At 35.5% G+C, this 15832-nt stretch overlaps 1 protein-coding gene across 9 annotated transcripts in view; it reads right to left on the reverse strand.

Annotated features, from left to right (window-relative positions):
- Positions 1-15832, reverse strand: part of Rap1gds1 (Rap1 GTPase-GDP dissociation stimulator 1) — a 122510-nt gene that overhangs the window by 44737 nt on the left and 61941 nt on the right. For 8 of the 9 annotated variants that reach the window (XM_008826186.3, XM_008826182.2, XM_029560226.1 and 5 more), the window contains one exon: positions 6201-6329. The exons of the other annotated variant lie outside the window; for it this stretch is intronic. In XM_008826186.3, coding sequence (XP_008824408.1) covers positions 6201-6329 — 129 coding nt within the window. The remainder of the gene's footprint in view (positions 1-6200; positions 6330-15832) is intronic. 9 annotated transcript variants of the gene reach the window in all.

The raw sequence follows: 15832 nt of genomic DNA on the forward strand, positions 1-15832 counted from the left end.
AGGAGACCCCACCAGATGGACTTGAACCAGTGTCCAGTCTATAAAGAGGAGGGTCAACACAGAGGAATCATTTCCTCCATGCTTCCAAGTGAAGCCAACCATGGTTGAGCAGGACCTTTGACTTATCTTCACACAGGTGGAACTGGTAAAAGAAAGGAGCCAGGGGCTCCTCCCAAGCCCATGTGACCTCTGAGAAGCAGAACCTCAAACGACCTTAAGAATAAAAATAAATTGGTTTATCTGGGCCAACTGTATGGCCTTAAACACCCAAAAGGAAAGTATAACTAAAGATTAAGGGTTCAATATGATTTTTTAAGAGTCCATATGTATAGCCAAAGGCTACATAACTAGAAACAATGCCAGATAGGAGATACCTTCTTTTGAGCTGTTGGCCAGGGTGGCCAAAGGAACTCCCAGATAGTAACCGAGCATAAAACTGGGAAAATGAACAGCAGACCCCAATCTTATCTAAAGGAATATTGACAACTGATTGCTGCTAGATGAGGAACAGCTGACCTTCCTTAAAACAAAGACCTCTAGATATGCTGACTAGATTCACCAGATGGACAAGTAGTGGGGGATGGATGGGGGTGCCAACTACACAGCAGACAGCAGCAGTGATATCAGAGTATAAGGGCTCTACTGGTGGTAGGGAGGCTATGGGAGGGTGCCATCTGGGAAGTGGGTGTATAATTGAATAAGATAGTTTGGGTTGTTCTCTGTGATACACACACAAATACACACACACAAAAAATCAACAAATTTTTTTAAATGTATTATATTTGAGGATGAAGCATGGAAATTTACGGCATGTTAATTGGTAGAGGCAATAAACATTAGCATTGAAATCTACCCAATGACTTTATAGCCATACACAGCCGCCAAGGATCCAAGTGCAACCGACTATGACTAGTAATTATCAGAAACATACAGATTAGCGATGCATGCGCCAACATCTCAGTGTTAGTAGTAAAAACAATGAGTCTTTCTGCAAGGAACAATATATTCTAAAATGAAATGGAGATCTTTTTTAAAGGTTAAAAACTCATTCAATTTTATACGACTGTATTAATTCAACTGTGAACCTAAAAATTTACACCCACCTTTGAAAGAGATGTATCCTTGCTCTGGAATGTGTTACTGAATATGTTAAAGCTATACTGAAATGCTTCTTCTAATCATGTGGTTATTAAATTTAAAAGTTTTTAAAAATTTTTTAAAAATGAAAGAAAATGCCCCCCCCCAAAAAAAACAAAAACAAAACAACCCTACATTTTACATATATGCAAAAGTAATCAGGTACTTTTAATATTGTTGTAGTGACCTGTTCATTCATTTAATAAATCATACGTACCTAAATCTATCCAATATACAAAGCATGTGTATGAGCTAGAATGTAATTTATAAGAGGCGTATAGTTGTAACTCCCTATCTGAGTGTCTAAAACAGACTACTACATTGAGATTATCTTTTAACAGGAACTAAGGGACTAATGTTCTAAGACTAGTATTCATCTTTTTGCACAAGTGTGTGATTTTGGTAAACCTTTTCCTTCTTCTCCTCCTCCAAGAATAAGACTCAGTATTGAAGTACTCTCTCTTTTCACTTTCTCAATGTGATTAGTGCAGCAACTGACAAAGTCCAAACGGCTGAGTAAAAATACACCAAGAAGTCCAGGCTGGCATGGTGCACATAATGGAAACTAAAGAGCCCACCAAGTATGTATGTATTTTCTCAATAAAAATTTTGTTATAAACACTCAGCAGAGTGAAGATAATCACTACAAACTTCTGGCATATGCAGTAAAATTTTAAATGTCTAATTACTTTAAGACTGAATAAACCAAATGTTTTAATTCACAATAGCTAAGCTACATATTATACATATAAATTCTATACACAAATATATATATAGAGATTTGTAGATATTTAAAATGAGGAGACAGTATTTGGCACTTAAAGATACTTTATATCACAACTCAAATTTTTCTATTTTTTATTGAATTTTTGTGCATTCTATACATCTTAATCCCTATTCCTCCTTCCTTATATAATTCAAATTCTTAAAAAGATCATACATCAAGACTTTTCCGTAACTACTCTACACAAAAATGACTTTTCAAATGAGTTAATAGAAATCCTTAAAATTTTTTTGTGTATTTCATACAGAAATCTTTATATGCCCTTCCCCTTTGGCACCTCCCATAGCCACCCCCACCCCCCACTGGAGTTCATACACTCATTTCTGTTAAGGCCTATCATGTAAAATTAGTGTCCCCAGATGTCCTTCAGCACAAGTTCATCTACTGGGATCTAGTCAGCCTATCTAGAGTCCCTCCCTTTAAGATCAGGTCTTCCTCTCCCTGCAGTAATCAGCTACCAATAATTCTTCACTAAGTTCGGGGCCTGCTATTCATTCCACAGTTCTGTGCTGGGTTTTTGTCTGCTTAAGTTTGCATGGATCTTATGCATGCTGACATCGCTGCTGTCGGTTCCTATGAGAATAGTCCCAGGCGTCTGTAGGACTATTTCCAGACGGTCATGTGCCTCCTCTCTGGCTCTTACAATCTTTCCACCTCCTCTTCCACAATGGTCCCTGAGCCCTGGGTGGGTGGATTTTAATAATAGGAGTCCTGTCCAAAGACCCACATTCTGTAGACTCTTAGTCTCTGCATTTTTGCCACTTGTGATTTTTTTGCATTCATGGCCCTCCTGTTGTATGAGGGGGCTTCACTGATGAGACTAGAAAGATGCATTAGTGTTCTCTTCATCCTTCATCTATGTTTCCTGAGCCTTAGGTATAGAGATTGGATCCTAGATGTGCCACTTAAACTTTGGCAATTCACAATCTGTGTGTGACCAGTTGTGGAACTCTGTAAAATTACCTCTGTCTCCTCTTGTTTTTTGAGACAAGCCTTACTATGTAGCCAAGAATGGACTTGAACTTGCAGTCCACCTGCCTCAGCCTCCTGATTGTGGGAATTACAAGTGTGTGCACTACCATACTCATCTACAATGAATTTTTTCGTTGTAAGCTATAGCTCAAAAATTTTTGAAAAAAAATAAAGCAATTCAAAATAAGGTTTTCTATGACACACTTATATTTATATTTTCTACACAGTAAGAGCTGTGTGTTTGAAGGCTTAAATGTGTAAGTGTAATATGTCTATGTAAATTACAGTAAATGCCTGTCATAAATTTCCCTCTCGGTTTAAGGAGCTTCTCTACAAACATCAATTGATATTACAAATTTATAGTAATGATAATTAATAATTTGAATTAAATAAACCACAAGGTTGGATTAACTGCATACATATTTTGAACCCTCTCACTTTCACTACTGGAGAAATGGATGGGAAATATACTGCTCTATAGCAAGCTCTCAACTTAATATCCTTCTCATGAAGTTATGCAGGAGGTCTACACAGTTCCCAGCATTGAAGCATTTACTACATTTAGACCACAACCATGAAAGGATTGAAACTGGTCCTCAACAAGCAACTACAATTATATATGCTGGCATACATCATGGTCTATCCAAGGGCTATGTCGTTTTCTTATTTGGAACTCACTTTTTCTTAAGGTCAGGTAACATGTTCTTTTCATGTACTCTCTTAAAATTTCAAGAGAGGGGACACAGAGTGAAGCACAACTCTGTGGTAGAGTTCTATTTTCTAGAGCACCATGTCCAACAGAAATAGATAAAATTATTTTGAATATTTTACTCATTAGGTTCAAGTTATTATCAACTCAATATGTAATCAACATAAAAATACTGGTAACTAATCTACCATTTCTAAAATCATTTGTGTTTTTTATAATTCTAGCACATCTAAATTCATACTATCCATATTTCTATGATCAATCACCACATGTGGTTAGTGGCTACTATGTTATAGCGCAGTCCTAGACACTATTCTTCCTGAAATGCAAAAGTAAAGGACTTCACTCTGAGTATGATGTTACTAAAGGTAAATTTACAAGATTTGAGCCACTGTTTATGTTTTTGGAACCACTATGTTTGTTTTCACACAAAGAATGACATCAATATGAGAGTCTAACATGACTTCTGTTGTATTTCTATCAACTATAATGCACACAAACTGTTACACTCCTTTTTAAGAACGGAGCTTTTTGTTTGTCTTTGAGACATGGCCTCCTATAGCCCCAGCTGGCCTGGAACGCCTTGTATAAACCTTTGCCTCCCAAGTGCTGGGATTAAAGGTATGCAATTACCTTTTTGAAACACTGAGTGAACATTCTTTCCTTCTTAGTTTCACTTGGAAAAAAAACCTTTACTAATCAGGCCAGTACGGAAAAGAAGAAAAGCAGAGGCAAGAGACAAACCCAGACACTAAGATATGACCCACTACTTAAAAATGCCAGGTGTGACAGAGCGCATACCTTTAGTCTCAGTACATAGGAGGCAGAGGCAGCAGATCTCTGAGTTCAAGTCCAGTCTGGGCTACATACTGAGTTCCAGGCCAGTCAGGGCTCCACAATGAGACCCAGCAGGATGGCTCAGCAGGTAGTAGCACTTACCACACAAATCTGATGATCCGAGTTCAATACCTGAGACCCACAGTGGAGAAAGAGAACCGACTCAGTACTGTTGTCCTGACTTCCACATGTGCGCCCTGGCACCCATGTCTGCACTCACACACAACACATAAAACAATAACGTCTATGACTTTAAGCCTCAGTACTTAGGTACTGAAAAGGTTTCAACTTGTATTGTGCCAAGGACATGAATTTTTAGTTAAATGAATACGAGTCTGGGTGCCTTTTGTTTCATTATAAAATGAGATAATAAATGTATTTATGTTTTATGTATTATGTAGTTTATGTATTAACTATTACAGTTGGCTAAGACAAAACACCAATGGTTTTTCTATAGACACAGTAATTATGAACATGGTTGTGGGAATGATTTATCCCACAAGTTGGAAAGAGAAGCAAAAGAGAGGAACGAAGGAATTAATATAAAACACAGAGAAAAATAAAAAGGAAGAAGAGATGAGGTGGAGGCAACCAGTTCTTTTCATTATAAAGATGTTTCCAGCATTGGTTCTGTTTTATATGACTTCTTATTTTCAAAGCTTTCTCAAATTTTGCTCTGTAATGCTCTTACAAATACACAAAGGACAAGAAGACAGCTCTGCCAAGCCTGACGACCCAAGTTTAATCCCTGGGACAGAATGGATTCCCTCCAGTCATCTTCTTGTACATGCTCGTTGTGGCACACATGTGTGTCCCTCAAGCAATCCAAAAAAAACTAAATAATATTTATATAACAATCTCCCTCTCATTTTTAGGGACTTTGTGACAAGGGAAAGAACCTTTGTTTGCTAACCCTTTATTTTTAGGTTATACAAGCAAATAATTTATATAAAATTCAACAAATTTTACGCATGTGGTACACATATATACATGCAGGCAAAACACCCATACACAAAAAATAAAAATAAATGAATCTTTAGAAAATAATCAAAATATAATGTCTTTGTTTTCATTTTGGACACACTAATTCTTGATTTCAAAACCATCTGTCATGCAGGATTACTACTACAGTGAAGATAATTTTAAATATTTTTATTTACTATTTTTATTTTATGTGTATGAGTGCATTGCCTACACGTAGGCAGGTGCACCTGTGTCGTGCAATGCCTGTGGATGTCAGAAGAGGATTCTGGAGTCCCCTGGAACTGGAGTTACAGTCTGTTGTTAGACACCACGTAGGTGCTGGAACCCAACTCAGGTCCTCTGCGAGAGCAACCAGTTCTCTCAACTTCTGAGTCATCTCTCCAGCCCCCATGGTGAAGATAATTTTAAACAAGCAACTCAAATGTAGAATGTAAAGCTTTCTTTATTTACTTCTTTTTGGTGCTGGTGGAAATAAAACCATAGGCTTCCTGTATGCCAGTCAATCACTTTACTTTTGGGCCTTACATTCATAGCCCCTAAAATTTAAATCCTTATACACAATGTAACTAGAGAAGCAAAGTAGCACCAATGGAAACCAAGTTAATGAAAGTACCTAATGTTTTTTGTTTTGTTTTGTTTTTTAACACACTGAAGAAAGTATCTTGAAAGCTTAAAAGAAAAAAAAGTATATTAAGTGGATCACAGATACACAGAGGAATACTCATTTTAAGAGCAGTTATAAGTTAGTGATGTTTGTGGCTCATGATGGGGACTTACCAAGTTCTGCTAAATTACCAAATGCAACAAGACACATTTCTGTAAGAGCTGCATTGTGGTAGTGGATGCCCAGTAATTTTACTAAGGTGGGGATAACACCCATATTGATAAGCTGAGCTTGAAGAGAATCTGTAAAAAAGAAAAAGAAAAAAGAAAGAAAAAAGGAAGTATTCATATTATCAAATGAACATTAGCAAGAAAACATGTTATTTTCTGTAATGTAAGTTCAATTCTCTTTGAATTGCAATGAAGGAAAAAGAAGTTCATTCGACTGACTTGAACATTTAAATCACATTAGTTCAGAAGAGCTGAGTTTTGAATTGTTTTTCAATGATTAGCAGAAATTTAGAAATGAAATAATTTAAAAATATATTAAACCAATAATTGCTTTTTAAAAAATGGGATCTTATACCTTTAATGATCAGGGTTTTAAGATGCATAAATAAACACACTGTTAATTTTTAAATCAAAAGTTTAGAAACATCTGCGCAAAGGAACTTACAGAATATACGGAAAGGCTAAGAAAAACAGTAATTTTAGAAAAATCAAGAAAGAAAAGAAGACTCTTAGAATGTTTACAGTTCCTTCATCATCAGGCTAAAAACCCGAAGCATAAAGTGACTGGCTCTGAACAACTGCAAGCAGATCACTCTTTGATGGTCGCTAGGAAGGAATGTAGTTTTAACAAGGAAAAGGGGTTACCTAAAATACCATGTTCTAAGAGTTTTACTTAGTGACAGATCATCTCAGTAAAAGATGATGTGAGAGGTGAAGACAGTGAGGTCAGCGTGACCTTGGCATTCTTGTCTTTCATTCCTACCTAACTGCTTAGTGTTAAACAGGACTTGTGTTTCTATGTTTCTTCACAGAATAATAAAATACCTGTAGCAAGGTTGAAGGTGAATTAACCCAAAAGAAAACCAGAAGAATTACCTCCTTGAATAAGCTAAGAGGAATGACATAACACTCACACTTTATACAAAACACTACTGTCAATAACCAATTCATCTGAAGATACAGGAATGTTCTTAAAATTATATGCTATTTAAAAGCTAATAATTTTCTCCAAATTCTTATAGGTTACCTATTTGGGATAAAAGATAAAACTCTTTCTTACAAAACAACCTTCCCTCACAGCACAAATCCCCTGACAGGGTTTGCTATTGATCCCTTTATTACTCTTCACAGTTCTTAACCTGTGGATGAGGATGTGAATGGGTGATTATGAGAAAAGAACGCAACAGAAGGGTTGAGAGCGAGCTCAGGTGCCAGTTGGTTACTTGCCTAGTGGCCTTTATTGTTAGTTCTTCATGGCTTTTAGAATGAGATATGAAGAGACAGTCAAGAGAGGCTCATAACTGCCCCTGAAAACTGAATGGGTAATTATGGATAATTATCTGGTTTGGTTGTTTGGGTTCATCTCTATCACAAAGGGTCCTATTACCAAAACAAGAACAGAAGACAAACCTGAGAAAAAGGGAAGGTAACATTTATAGTTCAAATAGTCTAATGAAAGCATCTGAAATTTTCAATAGAATTAGTTTATTCTAAATGAAGATAAAGTATATTCAATTAAATGATTTGCTTTTAACTTTTGATGTAAAAATTTTTCTGAATGTACAATGCAGCAGTTAAATGAATGTTTCTCCATACTTCCAGGCAAAACATTTATGTTATACAATAGTGTTGTATCTTATATGGGCAAAATACTTGAATTGTAATTGCAATATATAATTATGCAGCAAAGACCTTTCCAAGTTAGGAATTATTTTGGTTACTTACCAATACAGTTCTTTATTAATGGATCACCTCAGCATATCTTTGTTCTTTAACAGTTAATATTTATTCATTTTGACTGACTCATCAAATATTGCAGAGCTGCTGAATACTAAATTTCAGGTACGTAAGCGTGAGCACTAGCGCATGCATTGAGTGTGAGTCAAACTCTGCTCTACATCTGCATATATGTAAGCATCACACACCCCCTCAGTACTGTTGGTATGAATTTTATAAAAATCCAACAGTGCAGGGACACCAGAGGAATAACACAGTTTATGAAGGAGGTAAGAGGAGAATGCCATGTAGAAGACAATGCTCTGCATGTTCTCTGAACTTGGCATCTCTAACACTTTGTGGACTGCTTTAAAAATGATATGGATTTTGGTCCCAGGGTAAGGAAGAGCAAAAAGTTAAGAAATACAGTAGAGCTTAACAAAGGCTTTGGAGTACAAATTGAACCAGTAACATCTGAAATAACAGCCGATCAGTACAAAGAATAGCACAGCCAAACGGCAAATGCTGTGAATTGCCATAATTTATGAAAAGTCATGTTGCTTTGTAAAAACGTGTTTTGAAACTACTCAGGAGCCAAATTAATTATATACTAACATATAACACACATACCACACACAAGAGAAAAAATATACACTATTCCAATCGGACAAATTCGTTTTAGACCAATTGGGTGCTTTCTTTTATTTTTTTAATATACTTCTTTGATGCTAACTAAAAACAATAACCACACTCAAATAATTTTAGAATTTTTTCATACTGTAAATAAATTCTCCTTGAATAATGAAGACCAAGAGGAAAAGAAAAGAAAAAGACAAGAAAACAAAACAAAACCTGAACTAATTTTACATGAGCTGGTACAAATTTTTATTTTATGGATAAAGAGGCATATTAGATTACTTTTCTCTAAGTGTATTCCTGAAACTCTTTCAGGAAAAAAAAAATCACAAAGGAAAATTTTGTTTTGCAAAACTACCAGGATTGTATTGGCCAGAGTATGTTGACATGGCACTGATGGCATAAAAAGGGTGACAGGTAAAAATGCTAGTACCTGAGCTGAGTCCAGACAGTGACATACTGTGTAAATAACTGTTGTATTCTTTGTGGCAAATTCACAATAAAGCACTATTTTTTCTCATCAACTTTATTTTTTAAAAATATATTTTTGTAAAATGTTGCCTACATTAATGCATACTGGGCTTAACATTATTTTAAAATGCAGTGTGAAATATTTAAGTTTTTATTACTTTAAATACTAGTGATAATCTATATACACAATCAAAAAAATTTTGAGAGTTTTGGTATATTTAGGTGTTTAAAAAGGGTTCAGAGATCAAAACTCTAAGAATCATCATCAAATGATGACCTACCTTTATAAGCAATGGGTGTGGGGGAGAAAAATATGGAAAAGATATTCTGAAGTTTAAAGACATACTTGGCAGATGTGACAACAGGAATAAAATAAAAATAGAAAGCAAAATCATAGCTTTTCGTCTTAGATATTTTCAAAGAGGTAAGCATCTTAATTTCTCATCTTGTTTATCTGAACAGAAATTCTATTTAAGCCTATGAAAATATTACCAATCGTAGTCTTTCAGTTATAACTAATTATGTATGTTACCATTAAATACATTAAATAAGTTTTTTCTTCAGTAGGGGGTGTATTTATATAGGATACACTGGTATTATTAATATGATTTTTTTTAATTGTCCAAAGAAAGCTTGTGAATGTTCTTCAACAGATAACAGCAGGCATCCACGCCATCATGGATCTAATCAAAAGCAAGACTTTCAAATTAAAGACTAACAGGAAGAAATTCTTAGAACTACAAGTAGTTCAACACACTGGAGAGTACGTGATACAAGGGCAAGACTATGACTTTTGCATCTCTTAACAAACACCAGCAGCTCCCCACGAATGTTTATCAGAGGCTCAACAAACAAAGAAGTTCACAAAAATGCAACCCAGGCACATACATAGCAAACATTTATGTGTGAAAGACAAATCTTTAGACAACACAATGTCATAAACATCTGAAGACTTCTTATAACTGCTCCTGACACACATCACAGACAAATACTAACCAAAATACAAATTTACAAAATTACATTCTATCAAGATGACACAGGCCCTACACGATCTATGGGCAGGAAGAGGAAGAAAGGCACTGAGGGGGTGCAATACAGATGCATATACAAAGAGATATAAGGCAATCAACGCATGCGCTGGTGTGAACACTTACCTACCTACATTTGAATTTCAAGGGTTCCAAGCTCTTCAGGTCACACTCATGGAAACTCCAAAGAATGGAGATCTGGAGAGAAGATCTCAAGTTGAGGAACCTCTTTCCCCCTGAGTTTTAAGTTTAATGTTTAAAACATTGGTATAGACTATAGGTGCACAAAAGTATGCTGAAAATACCAATAACTTGGTAATATTTATCAATTATTAAAACAGTTCAGGTTTATAACACATTTAGCTTAGTCTTAAGGCTTTTACAGACAATGCTATGAGATTATTAACCTTATTGGTAAATAAGACTTAAGGATGAAACTGTATTGAAAGGAAACACACAATTTGAAAAACAGTCAACACAGTAGATATGCATATGTATATGTGTATATGGTATAACTATATGTACGGTATTGCTACATACAGGGTTCCATTAAAACCAGTCTGGTATGAGCTGTACATAGCTGGGACAGTGAAAACAAAACAGCAGAAACTTTCTAAAACAAACTGGTTAAAAACCATGTGAGCGTAAGAGACTGAAGAAAACTATCACCGACTTAATGGAATACCTGTATTCCCTACACCAGGATATGAAGATTAAAAATTAGAAATGACTTCACAGTGATGTAGCATTTAAGACTTTAAGCCAATTTTTAACTCTGTAATACTGAAAAGAAAGCTGATATAAATAGTTACTCAGAGGCGGATTAATGTTAACTGGACACAGAAACATTCAGGTACAAGACTTCCCTTCAGAAGATTATTATTCAGTACCCCTCTGTTGATTATCATGAAGAAGTTTTATTCTGAATCTAGTGCTGACAGTATAAAACCACACTGAACATATGTTGAAAATCAACTTCTAATCCATTATTTTAAAAGTTTTCTTACACAAAACAAGGATGTGTTTCATATCAAGAATATTCCTTTACTTCCCAGGTTATACATTTCAATGACACATAGGAATTTCAGAAAGAAATGAAAAAAAAAATCAAGATGTATTACTCTGGAGAACAGTTAATAAGTAGGTTAAGAGAATTCAGTAAAATTCTTTCTGCGTTTTGAAAATAAAATAGTCTCAACACAGCAGCATCTCTTTTGTGAAAAGTTCTAAAGATGAACGGCAATATTACATGCATGAGAGTAATATGAAACTGCAGCAATGACAAAAAGCCCCGGCAAAAAACAGGACAGCATTTCAGTATTCATCAGCCTGACTGCCAGGAGTCTCAAGCCACTGTGCGTAGTAATCTTTTAATCTAGTCAAGTTTTTCTCTATCCTAACTGTGGGTTAAATTATTTAGTGCAGAGAAACTTGTTTCAAAGAATGCTGCTGCAAATGAAGCTTCTACAGACATCCACTCCGATTTTAAGACTGTGCTCTCATCTTAAGAAACTGGTTTTTAAAGTTAAAACTTTACGAGGAGTATTGACAAATTTTACTTAAAAGCTTCTTATTAACCATGCAGACTACAAGCATACGCTTAAAAAAAAGGGGGGGAAGCAGTCATTATTTTATAAAATGAGATACTGGCTTTTAAAAAGAAAAAAAAATCTTTATCCTGGGACCATTAGCATAAAGCAGGTCTCATTCTCAAAATTACACAGAAGTTACTTACAGTGTACACACTGTGTTAACAAGACATGTGCCCTATCCAAAGCTTTGAATTTGTAGCTTGTACCCTATTTTTCAAATAGCACTTAACTTTTTAAAAAAGCAGATTAAAAAATGTAAGTAGCTCAGTATTTATTAGATTTTACTTACAGTTAGAAGATTGGTAATTTTTACATGATATTTTGTTTTGAGCTTTTTTTCTGAAAGCTTTTCAAATGGCCTAAATTAGCAATGACTGCTATTTAGTCAAAACCTATTATTCATCTCTGGCTTGAGTCTTAGCACTTGGAAAGCCACAGCTCAATGTGATCTCTGGAACTTAAAATCCAGTGTGTGCTCCATGATCATGAGCTTGATTCCAGCGTATTTCAACTAGGATAGCAACATCACCAATGAGACCTGGATTTCTGGATTCACTGTCATTTTCAGGAAAGGTAAGCAGTCTACATAACAGAAAAATGACCTGATGTGTTTCATATGCTGCAAATTTGTAACTCAAGTGAAATATAATTAGTAATGGTGAAAAATGCACAAATATAAAAATCAAATCAAAGCAAAATAGATTTTTCTCTTTAGAATTTATAACATAAAATTGAGTGTTAGGAACTTCATTATTATTATTATTATTACTATTATTATTTACTTAATATTAACCCCTTTATGCACTGAGTCAATTAAAAGTCCAATTAGGGAAATTTTAAGTTTTGTGAAGGTGAGTTTTTAAAAAATCAGAGGGGCTGGAGAGTTGGCTCAGTGGTTAAGAGCATGGCTGCTCTTGCAGGAAACCCATCCATAACCCCAGTTCCAAGGAAATTTGAAGACCTCTTCTGGCCTCTACAGGCATTGCACAACATAGGTGCACTTACACACATGCAGGCAATACACTCAAACACGTAAAATAAAAATAATAAATAAAAAATCTTTTAAATAAGAAAACCAACTTAGCCACTTAAAATCTTCACAATGATGAAAATAATACTCAATGACATTAATTAACCATCTTAAATGAAAATGTGTAAGAAAAGAAAACCAGGTTAGAGGATGAGGAACTCCAGACACACTTCATACTTTGCTCTTCCACTGGCCTCAGTAACAGAGGGACTCTATGCATTACCACAGCGTTAAATGTCCAACCATAATTGCAGGAGCAATCTAGAAGCCGGCAATGCCAACCAAGTATTATTCCTGTAATATAATGCCAAATTTTAAGTGTGAGGTTATCATGCAAAATTAGCAAGAGGTAGAGAGTAACTGCTCTTACAGAGAAACACTGAAAAATGAACAGGCATTTGTAGCAAAACTTCATGAATTCTACATGAATGGTTAAGAAAGATCTATTATATAGGAAGTGAAAATTCCAAATTTTTAAAACAGAAAACAACAGCTAGTACATAGCAAAATGAAGTACGATAGATAGCAAAGCAAATAAAGAATGAAAAAGCCCAACACCTCAGCGACACAATACAAATCTTTAAATACTCCAACACACTTGAGTATTTCAACTTGACAAACTGAGATGTGAACGTAAAGGCACATCTCACACATCTTTATGTGAAAAGAGATAATACACTTAGAAAAAGTACACTGAAAAATTATTAGGAAAAAAAGACAATGATTACAAACATACAATTTTACATTTTGAATTAATTCTATCCTAATGTAGGACAAAAATTCTAATACTTAGAAAATACATAGAGGTATTGATTAGCTTCCACTCATGGCAATTCAACTTCGGAAGTAACTCCACACATGGAGCAAGTAATTTTTCTAAACAGCTAACATTAAAAAATGCTCCTAGGGCTGGAGAGATGGCTCAGCAGTTAAGAACACTGGCTGTTCTTGCAGAAGACCCGGGTTCGAATCCCAGCACCCACATGGCAGGTAACAACTGTCCGTAACTCCAGTCCCAGGGGATCTGACAGCCTCTTCTGACCTCCGTGGGCACTGCATGACACAGGTGCACTAACCTACATGCAGGCAATACACACATACACATAAAAATAATAAATAAAATTTTTTTAAGTTAAAAAAAAATGTTCCTGTGCTCTGGAATCAAAGAGGACTAAACACGGGTCAACACGGAGCTCAGGCCAAACTGCATTTCAATCAATGCCTTTATTTCTACTTCTATTTTAAACATGAAGAAAAATGATCTGACCTAATCTAAGTTATTAGATTGGGTTCACTAGGAATATGAGCCTCATTATAATAAGAAGCAAAGTGTTTAAAGTAATAGCTAAAATTAATTACATATTACATGTACAATGATCCTTTTTTTTCTTTTTGGTCTTTTTGAGACAGGGTCTCCCTGTAGCCCCAGCTGTCCTGGAACTCCCTACATAGACCAGGCTGGCCTTGAACTCACAGAGATCTGCCTGCCTCTGCCTCCCAGTGCTGGGACTAAAGGCGTGCACCACCACACCCGGCTACAATGATCCCTTTTTTAAAAAAAATTTTTACTGTGTGTGTGCACACATGGGTAGACGTGCCACTATGTACACGTAGAGGTGGACAACTTTTGGGGGTTGTCCTCTGTTTTCTCCTGTCACCTTGTGGGATCCAGGGATGGAACTAGGTTGTCAAGTGCCCCTACCCACTGAGCAATCTAGCCAGCTCAGCAATGGTCTTCAAATAGGATGACAGAAAACACTTCAGTGACCTGAATATTTAAATTCAGTTGTTAAATCCTTTAGTAACATACCCCAGAAATATTTTCTAAATCATACGGATGGTCTCCCCTCAACCAATGATATCATTAAGTTATTACAGAATATCAGTGCTGTTCATAGAAACTACATATACAAATATATGTCTAACACATGTAGACATAAGGTCAGATGACGAAGCCACAGACTCTATATTATGTTAATAAATTTAGAAGGGGGCTGGGGAGATGGCTCAGAGATGAAGAGCACTGGCTGCTCTTGCAGAGGATTCAGGTTCAGTTCCCAGCACCCACATGATGGGTAACAACCATCTGTAACTCCAGTTCCAGGGGATCCAATACCTTCTTCTGAGCTCCATGGGCACTGCACAACACAGGTGCACTTACATACATGTAGGCAATATACTCATATATATAAAATAAAAATAAATAAAAAATAAATGTATAAGGAACTAATTCCTGGTGGCACGTTTATCACCTTTACTTTTATAATAGTTTATGGAAAAAAGTCTTTATTGTATCAACATTTACAAAGAAGCTGTAACAAATTTTACCATCTATTTTGTGTCTCTAGTACAACTGTATTAAAAATATTAAACCTTCAAGAGGAGTTTCTATTACTTACTGATTAGTCATGGCTATTTTATAATGTAACAATGGTATTTATCAACAGACAGATTCCTGAACAAGGTGTTATTCTGGTATCTAAATAGATTACTGTAAATTATAGGTTTGTTTCTACTCAAACCTGTAATCAATTTCCAAGTGTACATGTGCATACTTATCAACTTTATGGACTGCTTATGGGAAATGGAACTTGTTACTTGTTTTCAGTGTTCCTTTCTGCTACCACGATGTATCCGGATAGGGAATATCACCCAATACAATAATTTATACTGCTTCTAACTTATATAACAAAGGAAATGCTTTCCAATAACATTTTTCTTCGAGTATTGATTTTATTAATGAAAATTCAGATAATATTAAAGTGTCCAGTGTCTGGCTACTGAGTACCCAAATCAATGAATTAATCTTTTTGAAGCTATGTGTGAAAATGGTGCAATACAGAGAGTCCTTGATTTAAAATGGTTGATTTAAGATTTTTTAACTTCAGGATGGTGTGGAAGCAATTGTACTCAGAAGCATGTAATAGACCTTGACATTCTGCCCTGTTCCCAGGCCAGTGGATGTGCAGGATGATGAGTCTGTGATGAATGGCAGGAGAAGCAATGTCACAGCTCCCAGCTGGCTAAAAAGCAAAGTTAAGGAATGGTACTCCACAGTGCTAAGCAATGATCTTTAAGTACAATTTCCATGTGTGGTATCTT

Source organism: Nannospalax galili, unplaced genomic scaffold (genome assembly GCF_000622305.1).
Source record: "Nannospalax galili isolate Female #2095 unplaced genomic scaffold, S.galili_v1.0 scaffold189, whole genome shotgun sequence".
Lineage (NCBI taxonomy): Eukaryota > Metazoa > Chordata > Mammalia > Rodentia > Spalacidae > Nannospalax > Nannospalax galili.